Source organism: Macrosteles quadrilineatus, unplaced genomic scaffold (assembly GCF_028750875.1).
Source record: "Macrosteles quadrilineatus isolate MER2022 unplaced genomic scaffold, UCM_ALF_1.0 Scaffold_2__2_contigs__length_208266976, whole genome shotgun sequence".
In the NCBI taxonomy this organism is placed as follows: Eukaryota; Metazoa; Arthropoda; class Insecta; order Hemiptera; family Cicadellidae; genus Macrosteles; species Macrosteles quadrilineatus.
The window spans coordinates 192,080,347-192,099,493 of NW_026542595.1; the positions used below are offsets into that span (position 1 = coordinate 192,080,347).

The following is a 19,147-nucleotide window of genomic DNA, read 5'->3' on the forward strand; positions in this document are numbered from 1 at the left end:
CAATGAAGGTTCTTAGATCAAAACATATAGGATAACGTAACTAGAACTGGTAAAAATACATCTTTAATTGAAGCAAGAATTAAACAACAAAATTTATGTTTACAGTAAATGAATGATGATGCTTGATGGCAAATCTCTGTGTGCACACCTTTCATAAAATATTATAAAAATCGGTCAGGTAGAAGAGCCAAACAATTTTAGAAAAGAAAAACCTAATTCAACTACCATAAGAAATGTACTGGGAGGAAGTTGATTTTGTGCATAACTCAAAATATACGCCAGATGAATTAATGCCGCTGCTTGATGGCAAATCTATGCTTGCATGCATACCTTTATTTCAAGACCAAAATTTATATAATTGGTCGGGTAGATGAACCAAACCGACTTGGAAAAGAAAAACAAATATTATTCAACACAGGCCTACAAGGTGTTTTTTTAACATACTTCTTTATTTATCTAAAAACTGCAATAGATAATAATATGCATTTTGTGGGAATCGTCTATTGACAAAGGGGACCCTATTGATGTGAATTCAAATTTAAGTTCTCATTCGCCCCCTTCCTCCTCTACCCTTAAATAATTTGTTTTGATTGCAAGGTACCCCTTGTGATATTTTAAATAAAAGGGCATAACAATTTTTTTGTGAAGGAATCTTTGAAATTGGATTAATACTTACAACGTTAAGTTAAAATATTTTAAGTTTCAAAATATTAATTATTATTTTAAAGACATGTTATTAATACTATCAATTAAATTATGATCTTTTAAACTGTACTATTCATTATTAAAAGTTCTCTACCTACCGAGTAATTGCTTTTCTTGAAGTAAACCACAAACCAAAGCTGACAGTAAAATTTACAGATAATCAGATTTGAAAAGTTCTTTCACAAAAAAATTTCTTTTTTCATGCCCTTTCATTTGATTTGTCACAAGGGGTACCTTGCAAAATAAAAACTTAAAGTTACATGCAGGAGGAAAAAAGGGGTTAATGGGAACTTAACATTAAATTCATAACAATTTGAGGCCCCTACGTTCCTGCAAACTGCATATTTCTATCCATTGCAGTTTTTACATAAATAAAGAAGCAAGTAAAAAAAATACACTGTATGGATAGCATCTATCTTACCTCAGATTTGTTAACCGTTTGTTCTATGGCCTACCTGTACTTCTTTTGAGGTAAGTTATATATCACTGCTATCTCTCCTTTATTCTATGATTAAAAATCCTGAAGCGCAAAACCGGGTGGGACAGGAAGGTAAAGAAGTGTCAGGACTGTTTTACAAAATTTTATTTGTAAGCACTAGTTCATTCGTTATATATGTAGAAATATTAAATTCAAGCAATGCAAATTATGTGAAACGAAGACAATATAAACCTCATAAATCAATAACTTTAGATTGCTTGAATTGTTTAAGTGGAATTTCAATATAAATTTCTCTAAAAACCAAAATTGGCAAGCAATTATTTAACTGGCTTGAAATTCCTATGTACATTCATGTTTGTACTTTTAAGTACATACTGATGCAGAGTATTTTAACTCCAAACTTCAAATTGTTTTACAATATTATATCACTTTTATCATTATAGATTGGCTGTTCTGCTTTAATAATACCAACGGTTACTAAAAAAATAAAAAAAGACGTAACAAGTTTTTTAACGAGGAACGATATAATAAAATATGATTGGGACATGTAAACAGAGAACAAACTTAATGCTTAGGTTAACTTATAAGTGATATATAGAAAGGATCTCAAATATTTGCATATATAAAATTAAACGTAAATTGGAAGTTAAATTCAAAACGAGATTTTTAAGATCCGATATTCAGGAATGGACCTTGTTGACAACTTCAATATCCTTAAGACTCTTCTTCTTCTCAGTGGATGGCAATCAGTCCAGACTCAAGTAGTTTTTGAATTTTCGCTGCTACATCAGGATTCTTCAGATGGCTGAAAACAAACAATGAACATGAAGGCCATCAACAAACAAAATGTGGTTTTCAACATAACAATCCATTGGTTTTTGTGATTACCTCTATATTAGAATGATGATCAAAGATTTCAAGAAGAGGTTATTTTCCAGGGTGTTCAGTAAGCAATGGAAAACAAATCCAGATTTTAAAAGTTCAAATTTCCAAGAAGAAATTAAACAAATAAAAAGATGAAATTACCCGTAGTCACCTTATGGTCCAAGCCCTTTTTCCAACAGATAATTTAACCTTTTTTATCTGTCTACTATCTGATCCCAAAACACCACAACGCAAATAAATTTAAGCTAAACAAATTATTTACCTTATCTATTGGTATGTTAAAACATTGATGAGAGCAGTCAAAATTCCAGTTGTTTTACTTGGCGGGACAGCTTTACATAAAACATCACTAAAAAACTGTCTTTTTAAATTTTACTGACATTTGATTGAAACAGTATGTTTAGTTTAGTTTCTTGTTCATAAACTGTTACACTGCACTAGGCATGGCCAAATCCAGGAATTTTAAATTTTAACTATAGACAGTATAGACAGTGGAGCCCCAGATCTCAAAGCAAATTACAGTTCTTACACGGCTTAATCCTAAACAATGGTCAGAGACTTACTCCTGGAGGGCTTTGGGGTCGTTCTGCATCTGTTCTAGGATAAGTCTCATTGCAGGGTCCCTCAGGATGGTCTGGACCTCTGGATCATTCATGGCTCTCTTCCGGACTTCCTCGGGGTTTGAGTTGACTGCCACACTGCACTGTCTGTATCCATCCAGCGCCTCCTGTAAAATTACTGCAGTGAGAGGAAGTAAAAAGTATACAATTTACAATAGGTTTAACACGCTCGCTACTGCAATAATACTAAATGTTTCATTCATATGGACTAGCGACACACATATGCTACGGCTGGTTTCTACCCATAGACTGCCGATGCATATGTATGACGACGGCTGGTCACATTAAAGTAGACTGACGTTGCATTTTTGCATTTTTTCGGTCAATCAAGCTTACATCTTTGTAATTGTCTATTTGAGAAGGCCCTGAATTTTCTGCAGTTGTCTACAGAGATGTCTGTTGCATAAGTGTGTCACTTTGTCAGTGGATATGATATTAGTGATGTCATATGATAGTTGGCAAAACTGTTTTTTTTTACTTTGCTAAATCACTGGCCATCATGCTAAAGGTCTGCATGTACTGTGAACCAAGTGACAACCCTCTTGATGTTTAGTATTAAAATCCACGCTGTAAATAAAACATGTGATTGGAATTTCTTCCATTTGTTTAGATTTTCTGTTATTTCGTCACCAACATGGCAACCCATAAACCCACAATGTAATGCAAACTATTCAATAGTCCGAACTACCCCCGGTCCCAATTAGTTCAGATTAAAGATGTTCTACTGTACATGCCTACTTATTTACTAAACAATAATACTGGTGAGCCTATGACCTCGTATTGATACAAATTTAAACACAAACAAAATGTATTTATCAACTCATTGGTTCTGTAGTCGGTGCTCTGTAAAGTAAACAACAGCAACTCTATAGTATGCCTGCGGGTCTCCTCACGATAACATCTTTGGTCAAGGTTGTATTGTACAACGTATATTTAACTTGCGTAGTATATTTTTATCTAGATTTTTAGCAATCAAGGTTAATCCACTCATGGATAGTCGGAAGTCTACTGTAGTTTGTTTGACCAACCTGGTTGTTTGGGTCAATCTCCAGAGCTTTTTGGTAGGCAGTGATGGCTTTACTGGGTTGTTGCATGCCTTGCAGAATCTTCCCTTTCCTAATCCAGCCTTTGACTGAAGCAATACATGTGGTTAGTTAAGATAGTAATTATCACAATTAATGCATTTTTCCATATTCATATATTTAAAAAAAGCACAAGTAAAAATTGAAAAGAAAATTGTAGGTTTTTCCAAATATTTAGCCTAACCATGTAGGCCCCTACTCTATTCCAATTTTTACAGTAATTTCTTATCATATTCAAGTCAAATTACTTTTAAAATATTCCAGACAATCATTTACTGATTCCCCAACTACTTATTGTTAAACTAGGATCCAAATAAAAATATCACAGCCACAAATAAAACTTCAAAATGATAACTATATAATTGTAAATTGACTTACTGAATTTAGGTTCTAATCTGACACAGTCGTCGCAGTCCTTAAGGCCCAGATCAAACGCAGCCAGCTTCGTGTAGCAAGCAGCTCTGTTGCTGTAGTACTTTGCATCATCTGGGTTGCGTCTGATGGCTTCTGTGTAGTATTTGACAGCTTCTCCGTAATTTCCTAAACAAGTGATAAAACACAGGTAAATGAGTGTGTCATTAAAAGTAAATTTCTACAGTTTTTTGGGTACAGTAGACTCCCTCTAGTTCGGCTTCGGTTGGATCGGCCGCCGGATGGTCCGGCCCGGTCTCAGGAGGACAAGTTATATCGTCACGGGCGAATGACCTTCGACAGGATTCAACTTGAATGTTTAGTTTCCGGCCATAGTAGTAAACAATTCATGTCAGTTTAGTTGACGGGTGCTTCTATGGGTGAATTATTGCATATTACCTACGTAAAACTATGTTACATAACCTCAAAAATACCAAGAACATTTTTATAAATAGTTTTTCTTCAGTTTAATATGTTGTAATGCAGTGTATATTAAATACTTCGAACCATTTTTTATGTGGTAGGTTCCCCCATTATTGTTTTTGAAACACCACGGTTTATTTGACAAAAATAAATTAAAACAAAACAAAGAAATAGCCATCGTTAGCTTCAAGGTCAAGCTATCCGCTTGCACTGACAATCATCTGCTCTTGCTCTTTACACAACTGATGTCTGATGTGCGCTTGCTATCTCACAACAGTTTGTGATTGGGTGATTAGTAACCATGGCAACTAGTTTAATGTGTTGATGAAGAGAAACCAAAGAAAGAATAGAAGAACAAAGAATAAAGAATAAGTAGTGTTTTACATCATCCATTTCTATCTTTATCCTATTTTACGACTGTTGTTATTATCTTTATGACTATGTACTATGATTTTATGAGTTATATAATGTTTTTATCGACATTCTTAAAGTTCTGAAACAATATGTAGTAGTGGCCTATGCTGACTACGGTAGGCCTAGTAGTAGCTTGCAGTACTAGACTTTCTATTGTTCTGTTCTTTACGTGATTTATTGCTGTACGTACAGTGTTGTGTAATTTTTGTTTTGCTTAAGTAAGTGTGATTTTAAACGTTATAGTTTTGATTACTGAACCAAGGTTAATGACTTAACATATCACAATTGCGCAACAATATTATTTGTATTTTGTTTATGTAAAATGCACTACCTCCGGTTAGTCTGGCCGTTTTGTAGTCCGGCCAGTGGTCCGGTCCCGAGGTGGCCGAACTAGAGGGAGTCTACTGTATGTGGAACATTGCAGACCGTAGACTCCCTCTTATCCGGACACCTTTCAACCGGACTAAACCCGGCGGAAATGCCATCTCTTTAACCGGACAGTTTTTACCAGTAAATGGTTTAACCGGACTAGATCGGCAGGAAGTGGGCGGTACTGAAACTACTATTCTTGTGAGAAAGATTTGAGACCAGTGATCACTTGTCTAAAACAATGCTCTCCTAAATTTAAGTCTAATACTGTATACAGTATGCATTTAAACAGTCCGTTTTAACGAGTTTTAGGGGACGTTGGTTTAACCAGAAAAACCGTTACCTGGACTGGCCTCGGACCCGAGGAGTCCGGATAAGAGGGAGTCTACTGTACATGCAATACGCACTTAAGGTAGTTTAAGCACTGTTTTACAAGCAACAGGGTAAAATGTTAAACACAGGATTTAAAAATATATGATATTAACTTGTATGTTAGTTTTCATTCGGTCGAATGATAAATATGATCCTAGTTCCAAGAAGTGGTAAGATTCCTATCCCCGCAAGTGATGTAGAGTGCTGTACTGATGAAGGTCACACAAGGGTGTACTGGTGCAGGCGTGCATTGGAGATAGGAAGAAACTGGCATTAGACAATAGACAATAGACAATAGACAAAGCTTTATTGTACATAACGCCTGATACAATAATTACAAAAGTAATTCCCAAGCTGGTACATGGTCAATTTATATCTAATTTATATCTAGGTTCCTTAATCTAATTATACCCTGACAAGAGTAAAAACTATTACAATTTATCTTTAAAAAACGTCTGAATTTTGTAATACGCTTTTTGGCTCAAAGTCTCTTTCAGTTTATATGTAAAATTTGGTTTTGATAAAGTTCTGTATGAATTAGGTAAATGATTGTAGATTTTTAATCCCATGTAAAGAGGCCCAGTTTCAAATTTTGTGTGCGAATGTTTGGGATATTGAAAAGTTTTGTTATTATTTCTCGTTTGATAGTTATGATTTATTTTATATTTTTCAAAAAAGAAAGGATTTGCATGAACATACTTTGCTATTTCAAATATATAAAGAGAAGGTAATGTTAAAATGGAATGTTTTTTGAAAAAAGGTTTACAGCTGTTTTTAGACTTCTGGTGATAAATAGTTCTGAGAATTGACTTTTGGCAAGTGAACACTTTCTTGGCCTCTGCAGAGTTACCCCATAAGCCAGCAAAGAATGAACATACACATGATATACTGTCAAGCAGACTTCTAGCGGTGTGACCTTGGATAGTATACTTAGTGAATACCTTGTTGACCTTAATTTTTTATTTAGATGATGAATGTGAGTGATTAGCTTTCCTATTGGAGTGCACTTGTTGATTTTTAAGCGGAGGTCCCCGTTTTTTTTCATATGTGCTCAAGAAAATCTCAGTAAAGAAATCAGAGGCTAGAAAATAAATATATTTTTTGTGGCCGCGTTTAAGATTTTCCTAAAATTGCTGTCTACAGAAAATTCTAATTTTGCACTGAGATGTTTTCCATTTTGCTGAGGCCGTGGAAGATCTTCAAGATTTACAGTGACGGCGGTAGATGTTCACAATTTTATAATGATGTGGGGGTATGTCATATAAAATATATGAGGCAATTGTTGTATACCAAATACTATTTTTAATAACTCGTATAAATAAATATTTTCATTGGGCCCGAGATCCAAGGACAACATTTTTTGCCCGAGCCGACCCGACTCAAAAAGTCTGACCGGCAGATGGGGATAAAAATAAATTTAATAAGGAAAATTCTTTAAAAACAAAGTTTTTATGCAAATAATCTAATCTTTTATATTAGTTTCAACAGCAGTGGCATTTTGTAAAAGAAAAACCTTTACACCTTCAAAGGAAACAGTACAGACTCTTTTAACATTTCTATGGATATGCCACGAATAAAACCTAGCCTTCACTTACCTGAATTGCTAGCCTAGAGTAACACACCTTTTTGAGTTAACCGTGAGAAAAAAAATACTTTCAAAACCATCTTACCATTTTTAAACAGTTCATTTCCCTTCTCTTTGGCTTCTTCTGCTTTGGCTGGGTCTACATAGGCTTTCCTCTCCTCGTCTTTGATTTTCTTATCCAGATCGGAAAGTATTGTTTTTACTTCGGGCGTTCTGTGCTCTGACATAGCTTTCTCATAGTAGGTTTTTGCTTCTCTCCATTTCTGGAAATAACAGAGAAACTAGTGACTTTTGATCAGAAATTGTAACATTAAAAATTACTCAAATTAAACGTAGATGTGACCATCTAAGAAGGTCAATCAAGTGATAAGCCGCTGGTCAATTGATAAAAAAAGGCAGAATAATGTAAATCATTTCCAAGCAAACGTGATCAAATCAATCAAATTGGACCTTCAGGCATTATTAAGCATTATTCAAGGATGGTTTGTGTGAAGTTTGGTGCAGATCCGTCAAAAGGGCTCCGCCCCAGTGGCTCTGGAGTTTCCCATGTTAGCCTTAAGAGTACTTTATATTTAAATGGAATTAAAGAATCTTAAAAGCTGGTTCAACTAAACAATTTGAATCTGTGATGTTCAATAGCATTAAAAAGTTAATAGGTTTACCAACAGGGTGCAGCACTATTATTTTTTTAAATTTATGACAACAGCTAAATTTGCGACCAAAAGGTGAGTGAGCGTAGCGAACGAACTTCAACCTGGAGGCGAGTTAGCGTAGCAAACGAGCTCCAACCTTAAGGTGAGTAAGCGCAGCAAACGAACTTCAAACAGAACGTGATTGAGCCATGCGAACGAGCTCATCTTGAAAATGAAAGAGCATTTGACATAAAACCACATTAGGACAGGACGACGTCTGTCGGGCCAGCTAGTTAGTGTATAAATAAATGCTGGATAAGAAATTGAGTTTGTTCGATTTTAAAACATGTAGCCACTATAATAATGATAATAAATGATTGGTTTCATAGTATGAAAACCAAATTTTTAAAACCAATTACCTTTACTAAAAAAATTTATACTCACCTCTAGTTTTCTATAACAGTTTCCAACTCTCGAAAAAGCCTTGGAGATAAGTTTATAATCTGCTCTATTTTCTCTGCCAACTTCAACCGCTTTCTCACACTGTGCTATACACTTTTCATATTCTTTTTGTTCAAAATATACCGCTAGAACAAACATAAACAGTAAATTTAATCTACATCAGCCACTTTGTCCAATAAATTCAATAAGTAGGTTACAACACAACAACAAAAATACAGCTAAACGGTAGAACCTTGATAAAAAGTCCCTCGACAACAAGTCACTAAATATGAAATAACGAGTGTCATTTTCAAATATCCTTGATTTACCTGGCCCTAATAACATGTTACAAACCTCTATGAGAAGTCAACCTTGATTACAAGTCTTTTTATAATCACATGAGAGACTTGCTATCAAGGTTCCACTGTATTGGTTTTTTGTCAATTAAAGGAATAGTCCATTAGCCTATCTAACTAGTGCTTAAAGTAGTAGTTCGCTACACTCAAGAGAAACGTTTACTTAAAATTTAAAATAGTTTCTTAAGCGCTTCAACATACTTTACAAACAAATCAAATGATAAATTTAGCTAAAAATAACCAGAAAACTATAATAACATTTTATTTCTCTTTACCTATTAGGGGGAAAACAGTTTTCTCCAGTAATTTGAATTACATTTATAATATAGACTATGCTGTGTAGTTAATTAAGTTGAATCTACTATTGATACAATGTACTCAGCAAAAAGTGTAATTGATATTCTGTAAACAGAACCCTGATTTGAAAGGTAAAATAACATTTAAAAAATATTGAATGAAACATTTACGGTATTCTTGTAGCTAACCTTACCTGCTATGTTGTTAAGATAAGTTATATCTGTTGGGTCTAATTCAACAGCCTTATTATAGTGGGTTAGTGCAGTCTCAAAATCTTTCTTCTTGTACGCTGCATTCCCCAACTCCTTTTCTTCTCTTGCCTGTAAATCAGTCATTGTAATTTAATTTTTGGAACAATAACTTCTACAAAACTTAAATGTCTTCAAAACTAATAAAAACTATTGAAAACTAAATTTATGAAATTATAAATAAAAATTCCCATGTGTAGGAGTAAATAAGTAGTTTAAAATTTAAAAATCATTGTAAATATTGAAATCACGGTATCCTTTATGTCTGAATATTAAAAAGGCACTTCAATCTCGAGTCCAATTATCTTTTTAGATCATTTTAAGGCCTCCATGCAGTGTCTCTCCTGCCTCTTCAACTAGTGATGTAGCCTATCGATACTAACTAATCAAACTTGATATGTTTACTATTGGACCACACTATTTGCTCAGCTAGTGCGGCTGGCCAAAGGGTCAAACCTATTCACACACACAGGAATTAGGACAGACTAAGCTGCCGCATGTTTCATCCCAGCCAAAATTCGACTGTCATTTGTTTAAATTTTACCTTTGTTGTAAAATGTATTGATACTTTAAACTTTTGATCAACATGGTTAGTAAAATGATACCAATCAATATTTATTTTGCTTAAATCATCGAGAAGTTGCAAATATTTTAATCTCAATTTCCGAAACTATTTCTTGTTAAAATTTATTTCATGTTCGGGCTTATGTACATGGTATCAAACAAAGAATTTAGTAACACAAAGCATGTTGCTGAAACCTAGCCTACATCCCAGCGTGATATGAATTGTAATTATGAGGTGTCACACAACAGGTTATATTTCTAGGTAGTGAAGGGGACTGAGGCTTTCAGGCAATTAGCACCGTGAGGGCAGCTTTAGTGGGATCCCTCGTAGGTAAGGCCAAGCTTCAGCCTCACTCACTACACAAACAGACAGTAAACATCGATTTCTGGTACCGGTATCCATCTCAAGTGTTACTGAATTGCCTTCAATTACCAACACATCTAACACAAGAGAAAGCAATTACATTTTTCTCATGGTTCAGTATTCAAGCAAACAAACATTCATAAGTGTGAAATCCCAAACAATTAATTTACTGGATGTCATACCTTTCTCTGCTCTTGGGTCAGGTTGAGTTCCTCAGCAGTTGGGGGAGGTGTGGGAGTTTTCTTGGGAGGAGGCGGGGTAGAGCGAGAGGGTGGGTCGACATCCATGGGTGACGAGTCATCGTTGTGCTCCGCCAGGTTCACTCCCAACAACACACTGAGGATGGTCAACGTCCGCGGGTCACTCAGCTTCTCTCTGAGACAATTCATTACGGTTTATGAAATTTAAAAACATAGTGGTGTAACTGTCATTCAAACACAGAAAAGTCAAAGAAATTGTCATACAGAAGTAACCCTCTTTTTCAGATCCATTTGGTTTGACATCAAATTGTTTAAATACTCTCACACTAACGTAAACAGAAATCAGAAAACAAATCTTTATTGTAATGAAACTATTTTGTTTAGAGTTGAGAAACGTGGACAGAGTGTGGAAAGAATGTAACAAAAATTGTAATACCGTACAGTAAAAATAAAATTTCGGGTTGTCAATGGCCAGGTTAACAAACGAGTAAAACCTGTTTGTTCCAAGTTTAACACATACCGGTACAGCTACATGTTCCCGTGTCCATATATTTTTCCGGTAGAAGTTAATAATACAATTTGACTAATACTGCCCAAATAATTTAGGCATAAATCTCAATTTTCAGTTATTGAGCAACATCCACTGCTCATGTGGAAGACTTGTTTAACCAAATCTGGGTTGTGAATTTCAATTGAAGGTTAGATATATTGTCAAATTTTTAAGCTGCTACACAACTTTATTTATAGGATACAAGTTAATATATCCTACTATATATATATATATAATATTATAAATGAGAAAGTTTGGATGTATGTTTCTGAAAAGTAAACGCGAAAAATACTGGTCCGATTGGACTGAAATTTGGTGTGATGATAGCTCACATTCCCGATTAACATATAGACACACTCTTATCACAAAAGTCCTTTCGGGCTCCGCCCCATTGGCTCTGGAGTTTCCCATGTTAACCTTATGAGTAATCATATTTAAAAGGAATAAAATAATTTCGTCAGCTGTTTCAAATACACATGTTGGTTCTATCATATTGAATAGCATTAACAAGTTATAAGGTTTACCAACAGGGTGTAACTATTTTATACAACAAAGATCAAAATTTCTCTATTTTGTGTCCTCTTCCCGTTGCAAAGCACGGGTACAACAGCTAGTAGTTAATATATAGCCCAACTTACCCCATATCACTGTATATTGTTTATACTTTCATGCTCTTATGTTACTTACCCTAAGGTGTTGGGGTTGTTTTGCAGAGCGTTTATCAACTTGATACACTCCGGATCATTGAGCATGTGAGAGGTTCTAGGATCATTTCTTAGTTTGACAAATATATCGGGCGACTTGAAAGGATTGGACAACGAATCTAGAAAGAAACAAGATAAATGTTGAGTGAGTTGAAGGAGACAGGCTAACTGCTTAAACCATAACAGCTTTACTTATTTTAGAATTACAACCATTTAAATTAACTAAACATCAAAGCTGTTTTCTGTCAACACAAAACTAAAAATTTACAAAACTGTGATTCGTCCAATTCTGCTTTATGGTTCTGAAACATGGACTCTGGACAAAAGTACTGAAAAAAAACTTGTCACCTTTGAAAATAAAGTACTTAGAAAGGTTTTTGGACCAACAAGAGAAAATGGTGAATGGAGGATCAAACATAACAGAGAAATTAGAGACCTGTATAAAGCACCAGATGCGGTGGCGAAAGCAAAAAGTCTACGAATAAGATGGCTCGGGCATGTGTTAAGGAGAGAAGAAGATGCATTGATAAAGAAAGTTTGGAAAGAGAACCCTTTTGGAAGAAGACCTCCTGGGCGTCCAAAAATGAGGTGGAAAGATGAAGTGACCAAAGATATGAGGAAGATAAGAATCATGACAGGAAGATGCTGAAGATCGGAAGAAGTGGAGGCATTCAGTTGGCGAGGCCAAATACCACCTTGGGTATCGATGGCCATGGGAGTAAGAGTCTTGAGTAAGAGTAAGTAAGTAAGTAAATATTAGATCTAGGTTGTTTAGAATCAAATTATAAATTGGTTACAGTACTCAGATAGGCTATAATTTTTAACAATTAATTTAGGCTAAAAACCAAAATTAAGTTAATAGGTTACAATCACTTTGAACAATTTTAGAAGCTAAGCCTATATTTAAAATTTATTATAGTAGGCCTATAATTATATATACATATATATATATATACCACCACTGGTATATATATATATATATATATATATATATACCACCTTAAAAAGTCTCAACCTGAAGTTAAGAGTCCCTAGAAATCTAGGCCTAGGCCTAAGTTACTAAAGTTTTTCTCTAACTTAAAATTTCATCTGTTTGAAAGATATGAGTTAAGTATTAATGTATTGATAATAATACAAATTTCAACTCGATCTTACCCTTACCTCCAAATGGGCCCATCACTTGGGCTTGTACCTCAGCCAAACCCTCCTTCATTTGGGCATTGTTTGGGTCGAGTTTTAAGCCTTCCTCGTAAGCTTTTACAGACTCCTCCAGCCGGCCTAGGTAAGCCAAAGCACTGCCTTTCCTGGAGTAACCCTAGAAAGAAAATGACAACAAGTGAGTTTGGAATGTAGGTAAATGTAGTTACCAGAATGAAAAAAATGGTTGGGGGAAACCATTTGGAATAAACTTGAAATAGACCTTTACAGTATTTTTTTCCTATATTTTGGTGAATAAAATTGAACCTTGAGGCAAAAAAATCAACTAACATGTACCAAACATGTATGGATTGACAACCCTAGAATTTACTTAAAATGCCAAAATTACTAAATAGGTTTAACCTAATTTAATGTAGGCTACCCAACATAACACCAAAAGATTTATTTGACCATAGGCCTAAATTTCTTAATAACAAGTTTTTATTATGCTCACATGACGCAAGTGTTTAAAATGGTTTAGGTTATGCGGACCTGAAAGGCTTCACATTATTAATAACCTATATAAAATAAAGCAATGAAACAATATCAAAAAGTATGATTTGATTAAAAAATATATAAAATATGCTTTTATAGATATTCCGCATTATCTAGTTATCTTGATTTTAGGCTACAGTACTTCTTTACACTGTGTTGGAACCAAATTTTAAAACCTGTAATAGCCTCAAGTTAGTCATAGGGTTATAGGCTATATTGAAATAACATTTAAAAATAACTTACCTTCGCCCAGTCTGGTTTGATTTGAACTGTTTTTTCTGCATCTTCCAAAGCTTTCTCATAGGATCCAGCTTTTGCGTGTGCTGCTGAACGATTTGAAAAGAGGACATGATTGTTAGGATCCAGAGTTATGGCTTCAGTATAGAATTTGACAGCTTCTTCAAAGTTGTTGGCTTGAAGAGCGGCATTTCCTTTGTCTTTCAGCTCAGTAACCTGATAAAATAAATTAACAATTAAGCGACAAGTAAGTTACCACTTTTATATGCATTTTCACACATTTTGAACGTCAACTGAGAACAATGCATTTTTGTAATTTTTAAGTTAGTCTAATAAATGTTTGACATCCTCAGACCTTTAAAAGAAAAGGACTACTTGTTGGATGGAAGGGAAGTTAACCACCACTATTGCATTTGTCAAGCCCTTTGTCTTGATATGTCGCGATCTGGTCTCAGCCGAACCCTCAAGAGCTATTCTCTATATACCTATGCAATAAAGATAATTTTTTTAATGATCTGTTATGCCTATAACCTAGCAAATTTTCTATAAAGGGAATAATCTATATTTTACTGTAATCTTAAGTATCATGGTAAAAATCCTAAGACCTGGACCCGGGACCAATTTAATTTTTTTTTATTTTGAGGTCCCCAGCAGCCAAAAACCCAATTCGTTCAAAATTCATATATGCATGTTTAGGCTATAACTTATAGGTAGGCCTATATATGTTTATTTGTGTTAGATGAATTCAAGTCAATATTTGATGAAATATTTCCCTTGAAATAGGCCTACAGGAAACAATCCATTTAGTAGGTTTACAATAAAGAATTCTGGAACTTCGGGTCCAAGAGGGAAATCATGGTAGATGGAGGAGTTGACTAGGCTAAGCTCATACATTCTGCTCCAATGTGACCTAAGTAAAGATAGTCCAAACTTTCCTGACCTATACATACCTTATCACAAAAAGATTTTACAGGAACAAGGTAGATGCAGCGAAGAAGGCCGCCAACATCACATTTATTTTAAATATTTTTAAATTGCAACTTTTAAATAGTTACAGGCCGATTTATATCACTACAATTCTGAGCAAAGTAGGCCTAGTCAAAACACTACCGTAATCAAGATCCAATTAACAGACTTTTTTAAACAGAATTTGATTTTCTCAGGCTTTTAAACAACAAAGAATAGGAACAAAGATCAACTTCAACGGCAGTTAAAGATGTGATGAGCTGCGTATGCGAGGCTTTTGAAGGTGATGAGGCGGTTGCACTCACCCTGTGCGATCTGAGTAAAGCATTCGACTGTGTTTCCTACAAAATCCTGCTAGATAAACTTCATCATTATGGCAAAAGAAGCACAGTCTTTGCTATACTCAGGTCTTACCTTGAGAGCAGGTTAAGATTTGTCACAGTAAAGGGCTCTAGTAAAAAGCTAATTGAACATGGTGTTCCACAGGGCTCATTTTTTGGGCCCCTATTTTTTCTAGTCATGATAAATGACCTTGGCAATGATATCAACTGCCTTTTATTTGCTGATGAAACAACGATGGTTAATTTCTCACAACAATGACCTACAGATATGCTGCTACAGGGGGCTAAAAACAACCTCAAAGTGCATGGTTCGAGCGTAATAAGCTAAGTATCAACGAAGACAAGACTCGACTCGACAAGACCTCGCGGGAGTTGAATTAAATCATCATATAATCCAGTAAAACTGTTTGGATTCTATTTAGACAGCAAGCTCTTTTGGAATGATCATGTCAGCGTGGTGTGCAAGAAACTGTCAAGAGTAATTTCCCTGATCAAAAATTTGGTGACTTTGCAATTCCTATCTTGTTGTCATCTATCACTCCCTGTTTCATCCACATCTCCTATGGTCTGCTTTTGTGGGGGCACTCTGCAGCATGTGTGAGAGTCCTCCTGCTCCAGAAGAAGGATTTGAGGATTATGACAGGAGCTGAGTATAGGCAACACTGCAAACCTTTATATCAAGACTTTGGCATCAAGTTATGTAATATATGTTTAAAGTTGTTACTTTTAATTTTGTAAGTTTTAATGATTAAGCTATAGGCCTAAGTTATGTATCATTTTACAGATGCAACCTATCCAAAAATGGTCAACAGTCAAGAGAATGGTAATTATGAGGTAGGTAGGCTAATTAAGTTATGTGTCCTTTAACTTCAGGATAATTGGAGCTATAAGGACCGAGTATCTCTACCTGTATGATCCGCCACATACAGGTAGTGAGGAAGACAAAAAAATCTATCCTTCAGTTTCAATAAAAAGTAGACTAGGCTATTGTAGGTAAATTGTATTTAATACGTTGCTGCTGTTGTTGTTGATTATTTGTAGTAGGCTATCACATCTTGCCTTGATTTTTATTGTTATTTCTTTGTAATGAATCAATGTAATGGGTTTCCCGTAGGAATAAATAAATGATATAAATTAGTGAAAAAGAATGGTTAGGCCTACAATTCCCGGTTTAGCCAATAGATTCGGTGATTACTCACAAATAAACGTTAAATTATTGATCCATTAACTCCTAAAAAGGTAGTTTAGCTTACAGCATTCAAGGACTCAAGGTCTCTTGAAACCCTTAGTCTACGAGGAAAGGTCCAAAGTTTGACTTAACCAATTAGGCCTACCTAGTTTAACTAATTAGTCGATTGCACTACATGATATAGACGCAAGGAAATTGTAGCTGATTCAATATTTTAAGGGTTGGGAATTGAAAGTTAAGTAATATCTTTGTACTTGACAAAATTCTTTTCGACCATGTGAGGAAAGGACTAGAAACTTCCGTCTCATGAGGAGTTGCGGGAGCTAGAACATTGAACTGGGTTGATAGGGATTTGGTAAGGTGAAAACACCTTAAAAGTAAAGAAAATAAATTTACCTTGTCCATGGTAAAAGTCTTGATAGTTTTCTAATGATACTCTTTACAATCTCACTATTATGAAACCGGCAAAAATTAATGTTATTCCGAATGATTCAGCTTTTAACAACCATTACTCGCTCGACGCTCGATGTCTCGATTAGACGAACCAACGACCAATAGAGGCAGGCATAATAAGTTTACAGCTGCTGCTACATACTTTTGTCTGCTCTTTTTGTGCAAAGAGTATATCGAGCAAAGTACACATGGTGGAAGATGTAAATATCATTGATTATAATAACACACATTTTTAACATCAACAAAATAAATGCTACTAAAAATAAATCAATAAAAAATAAATACCAAGTAATCGTAAAAGTAATGTGTAGAAAACGTAATCTATAAAGAATTATTTGGATGGTATCGTACCAATCAATTTTATGTAAAAAATAAGTAATAAATGATAAAAATAAAATTACTAAATTAATATTATTGCAGGAAAAATTCAATATTAAATCATAATTCATTGTCTTACTTCTGGATATTGATTTAAATTAATAGAAATTATTTTGTTACCTTACTCATACCTACTCATACTTACTCATACCTTAATGTCATTGTTTGAAGTTTATGAAACTACATGTTTGGTAACTGCCACAACATAGCAGGTTCGAATCCTCTTCTAAGATACATCATACATTTAATCATAGATGAAAGATTTTGATGTCATTCAAATTGAGAACACAAACTCAACACAAATAGAGTCACCGGGGCACCACCGGCTTCACAAAATGCGTGCACGTACCGCGATGGTTGTTCTAATTTTTAATGTACAGTTTCATAGATAAAACATACTCCTGTATGTTTTATCCATGATAGTTTTTAGGGGATTTCCCTAAGTACTCATTACCGTAGGTAACACGGTAAGACCTGGGTCAGGGTCCGATATGCTTTCTCATTTTGGTGTCCCTATAGGCCAAAAATCCACTATTCGTTCCAATTTGTATATATGATTTTGATAAAATAGTTTCTCTAATTTTTGATCCTCAAAACACAAAATTTCCCAATTTCTCTCTAGACCATTTTAATAAGCTTAAAAAACCAAATAAAGTATTTTATACTAAACTCCATATTTCTATTTTGCTAAAACACACTTTAGTATTATTACCCTCCCTGTACCTAAGCCTAAAACCTAGACACTTGTTAAATCTTATGTTATTAAAATAGACTTAATTAAAAATCCAATCAGGTACTAAAAAAATAATAAATGGAAATTCGCTTAATCTGCTGGATTGTTGCAGCGGGGGTAAATGTGTCATGTCAACAAAGTTTTTTTGTTTCGTGTGCTTTCAAGGCCGTAGCCAGAACAAACTTGGGGGGGGGGTCAGGTCAGAGGCACCGGTTCAGGTCAGGACCTAGTCAAGGGGGACTTGGAACACCCCCCGATATAAGAGGGGGGTCTGGGGGTACTCCCCCGGAAAATTTTTATATTTTTAAAGTAGTTTAGTGACTTTCTAAAGCAATTTTTTAACGCCTAAAACTGTATCCAATCCTAAAAAAAACTCCCATTTAACCTGTTGTTTGTCATAAGCAAGTAGACATTTACAAATTTAAATTATGACGATTGCGTTCATAAATTTGTAAGCCATACAGTAGGCTACGGCCATGGCTACGGCCATATCCTCCTAAACACCGTTTGGTACTTTCTTCAGCCCCTTGTAGCCCCCTTCCCTTGAAACCACCACTGGGTCAGGTCATGACTGTGGATAACAGATTTAAGCACTTTCATTCAAACACCAATTCCCATGCTTATTTCTAAAAGGTTGATATAGTTACATGTAAAATATTACAGGATGATAAATCTCTTTTGTTTGAGTAAAGTATTTTTGTTGAACCTTCATAGTTTTATTACTTCTTTAATAGATCAGATTTATTAATAGAATTATTATATATATGAAATATGAATAGTTACTGCAAAACATAATAAAACATATAATATAATCCTCCGTTGCGGTTTCTATTTTATAATTTAACTTACACTTTTTAAGCCTAGTGTTAATATTTACAACTAAATTTCGGGATTTCGGATGGGGGGGGGGGTTTGATCCCCCAAACCCCCCTGGCTACGGCCTTGTGTGCTTTACTCCTATTTTAGTCATTATAACAGTATCGGAGGTAGAGGTCACATAGTAGCGGCAACGGACTTTCGTTATAAATCTGCAACTAGAAAAAAATAATCTGGATCCAGAATAAACCAAAATGTTTACTTCTTGTGATCAGAGCTAAATGAAAACTTAATTTTATTATTTCATGTATATGTATAATCATAGATAAAACATACTCCCTTAGTAGATTTTCCATCCTTATGGAACAGCTGAAGCCAATTTTATTGTTAGTTCTGTACGGTTTTCTGTAGAGGTCGTGTTTTGTTTACAATTTATTTCCTGTTACAGCCATTTAAAACCTCGTTTAACCAAATAATACGGTCTAATCATAAACAATAACTTGTCCCTTAGTTACATAACCAAACAGTAAAGCACAAATCAAAAAATTAACCCTAAAATAAAGAAACAAAGTTTCGTCGACACTAGCGCCTTTGTGTCACGTACATGAACTAGACACGAAAAACGTGCTTCAAAATTTACAATGGGATGAGAAGTCTACTTGTGTTGGTTAGTCTATGGTA

At 34.7% G+C, this 19,147-nt stretch overlaps 1 protein-coding gene across 2 annotated transcripts; it reads right to left on the reverse strand.

Annotated features, from left to right (window-relative positions):
• Window positions 1-1,273: 1,273 nt before the first annotated feature.
• On the reverse strand, window positions 1,274-16,602 carry LOC128987726 (stress-induced-phosphoprotein 1). Of its 2 annotated transcripts, none has more exons than XM_054408726.1 (12): window positions 16,483-16,602; window positions 13,597-13,806; window positions 12,823-12,976; window positions 11,645-11,780; window positions 10,390-10,582; window positions 9,225-9,351; window positions 8,382-8,524; window positions 7,391-7,568; window positions 4,110-4,271; window positions 3,678-3,781; window positions 2,593-2,756; window positions 1,274-1,949 (listed from the first exon to the last, which is right to left on the reverse strand). In XM_054408726.1, the coding sequence occupies exons 1-12, from the start codon at window positions 16,489-16,491 to the stop codon at window positions 1,877-1,879; spliced, it is 1,653 nt and encodes a 550-aa protein (XP_054264701.1). In that variant the 5' UTR covers window positions 16,492-16,602; the 3' UTR covers window positions 1,274-1,876. The 2 variants fall into 2 exon arrangements, with proteins under 2 accessions (XP_054264701.1, XP_054264700.1); XM_054408725.1 differs by having other exon boundaries at window positions 12,817-12,976.
• Between the last annotated feature and the right edge of the window lie 2,545 nt (window positions 16,603-19,147).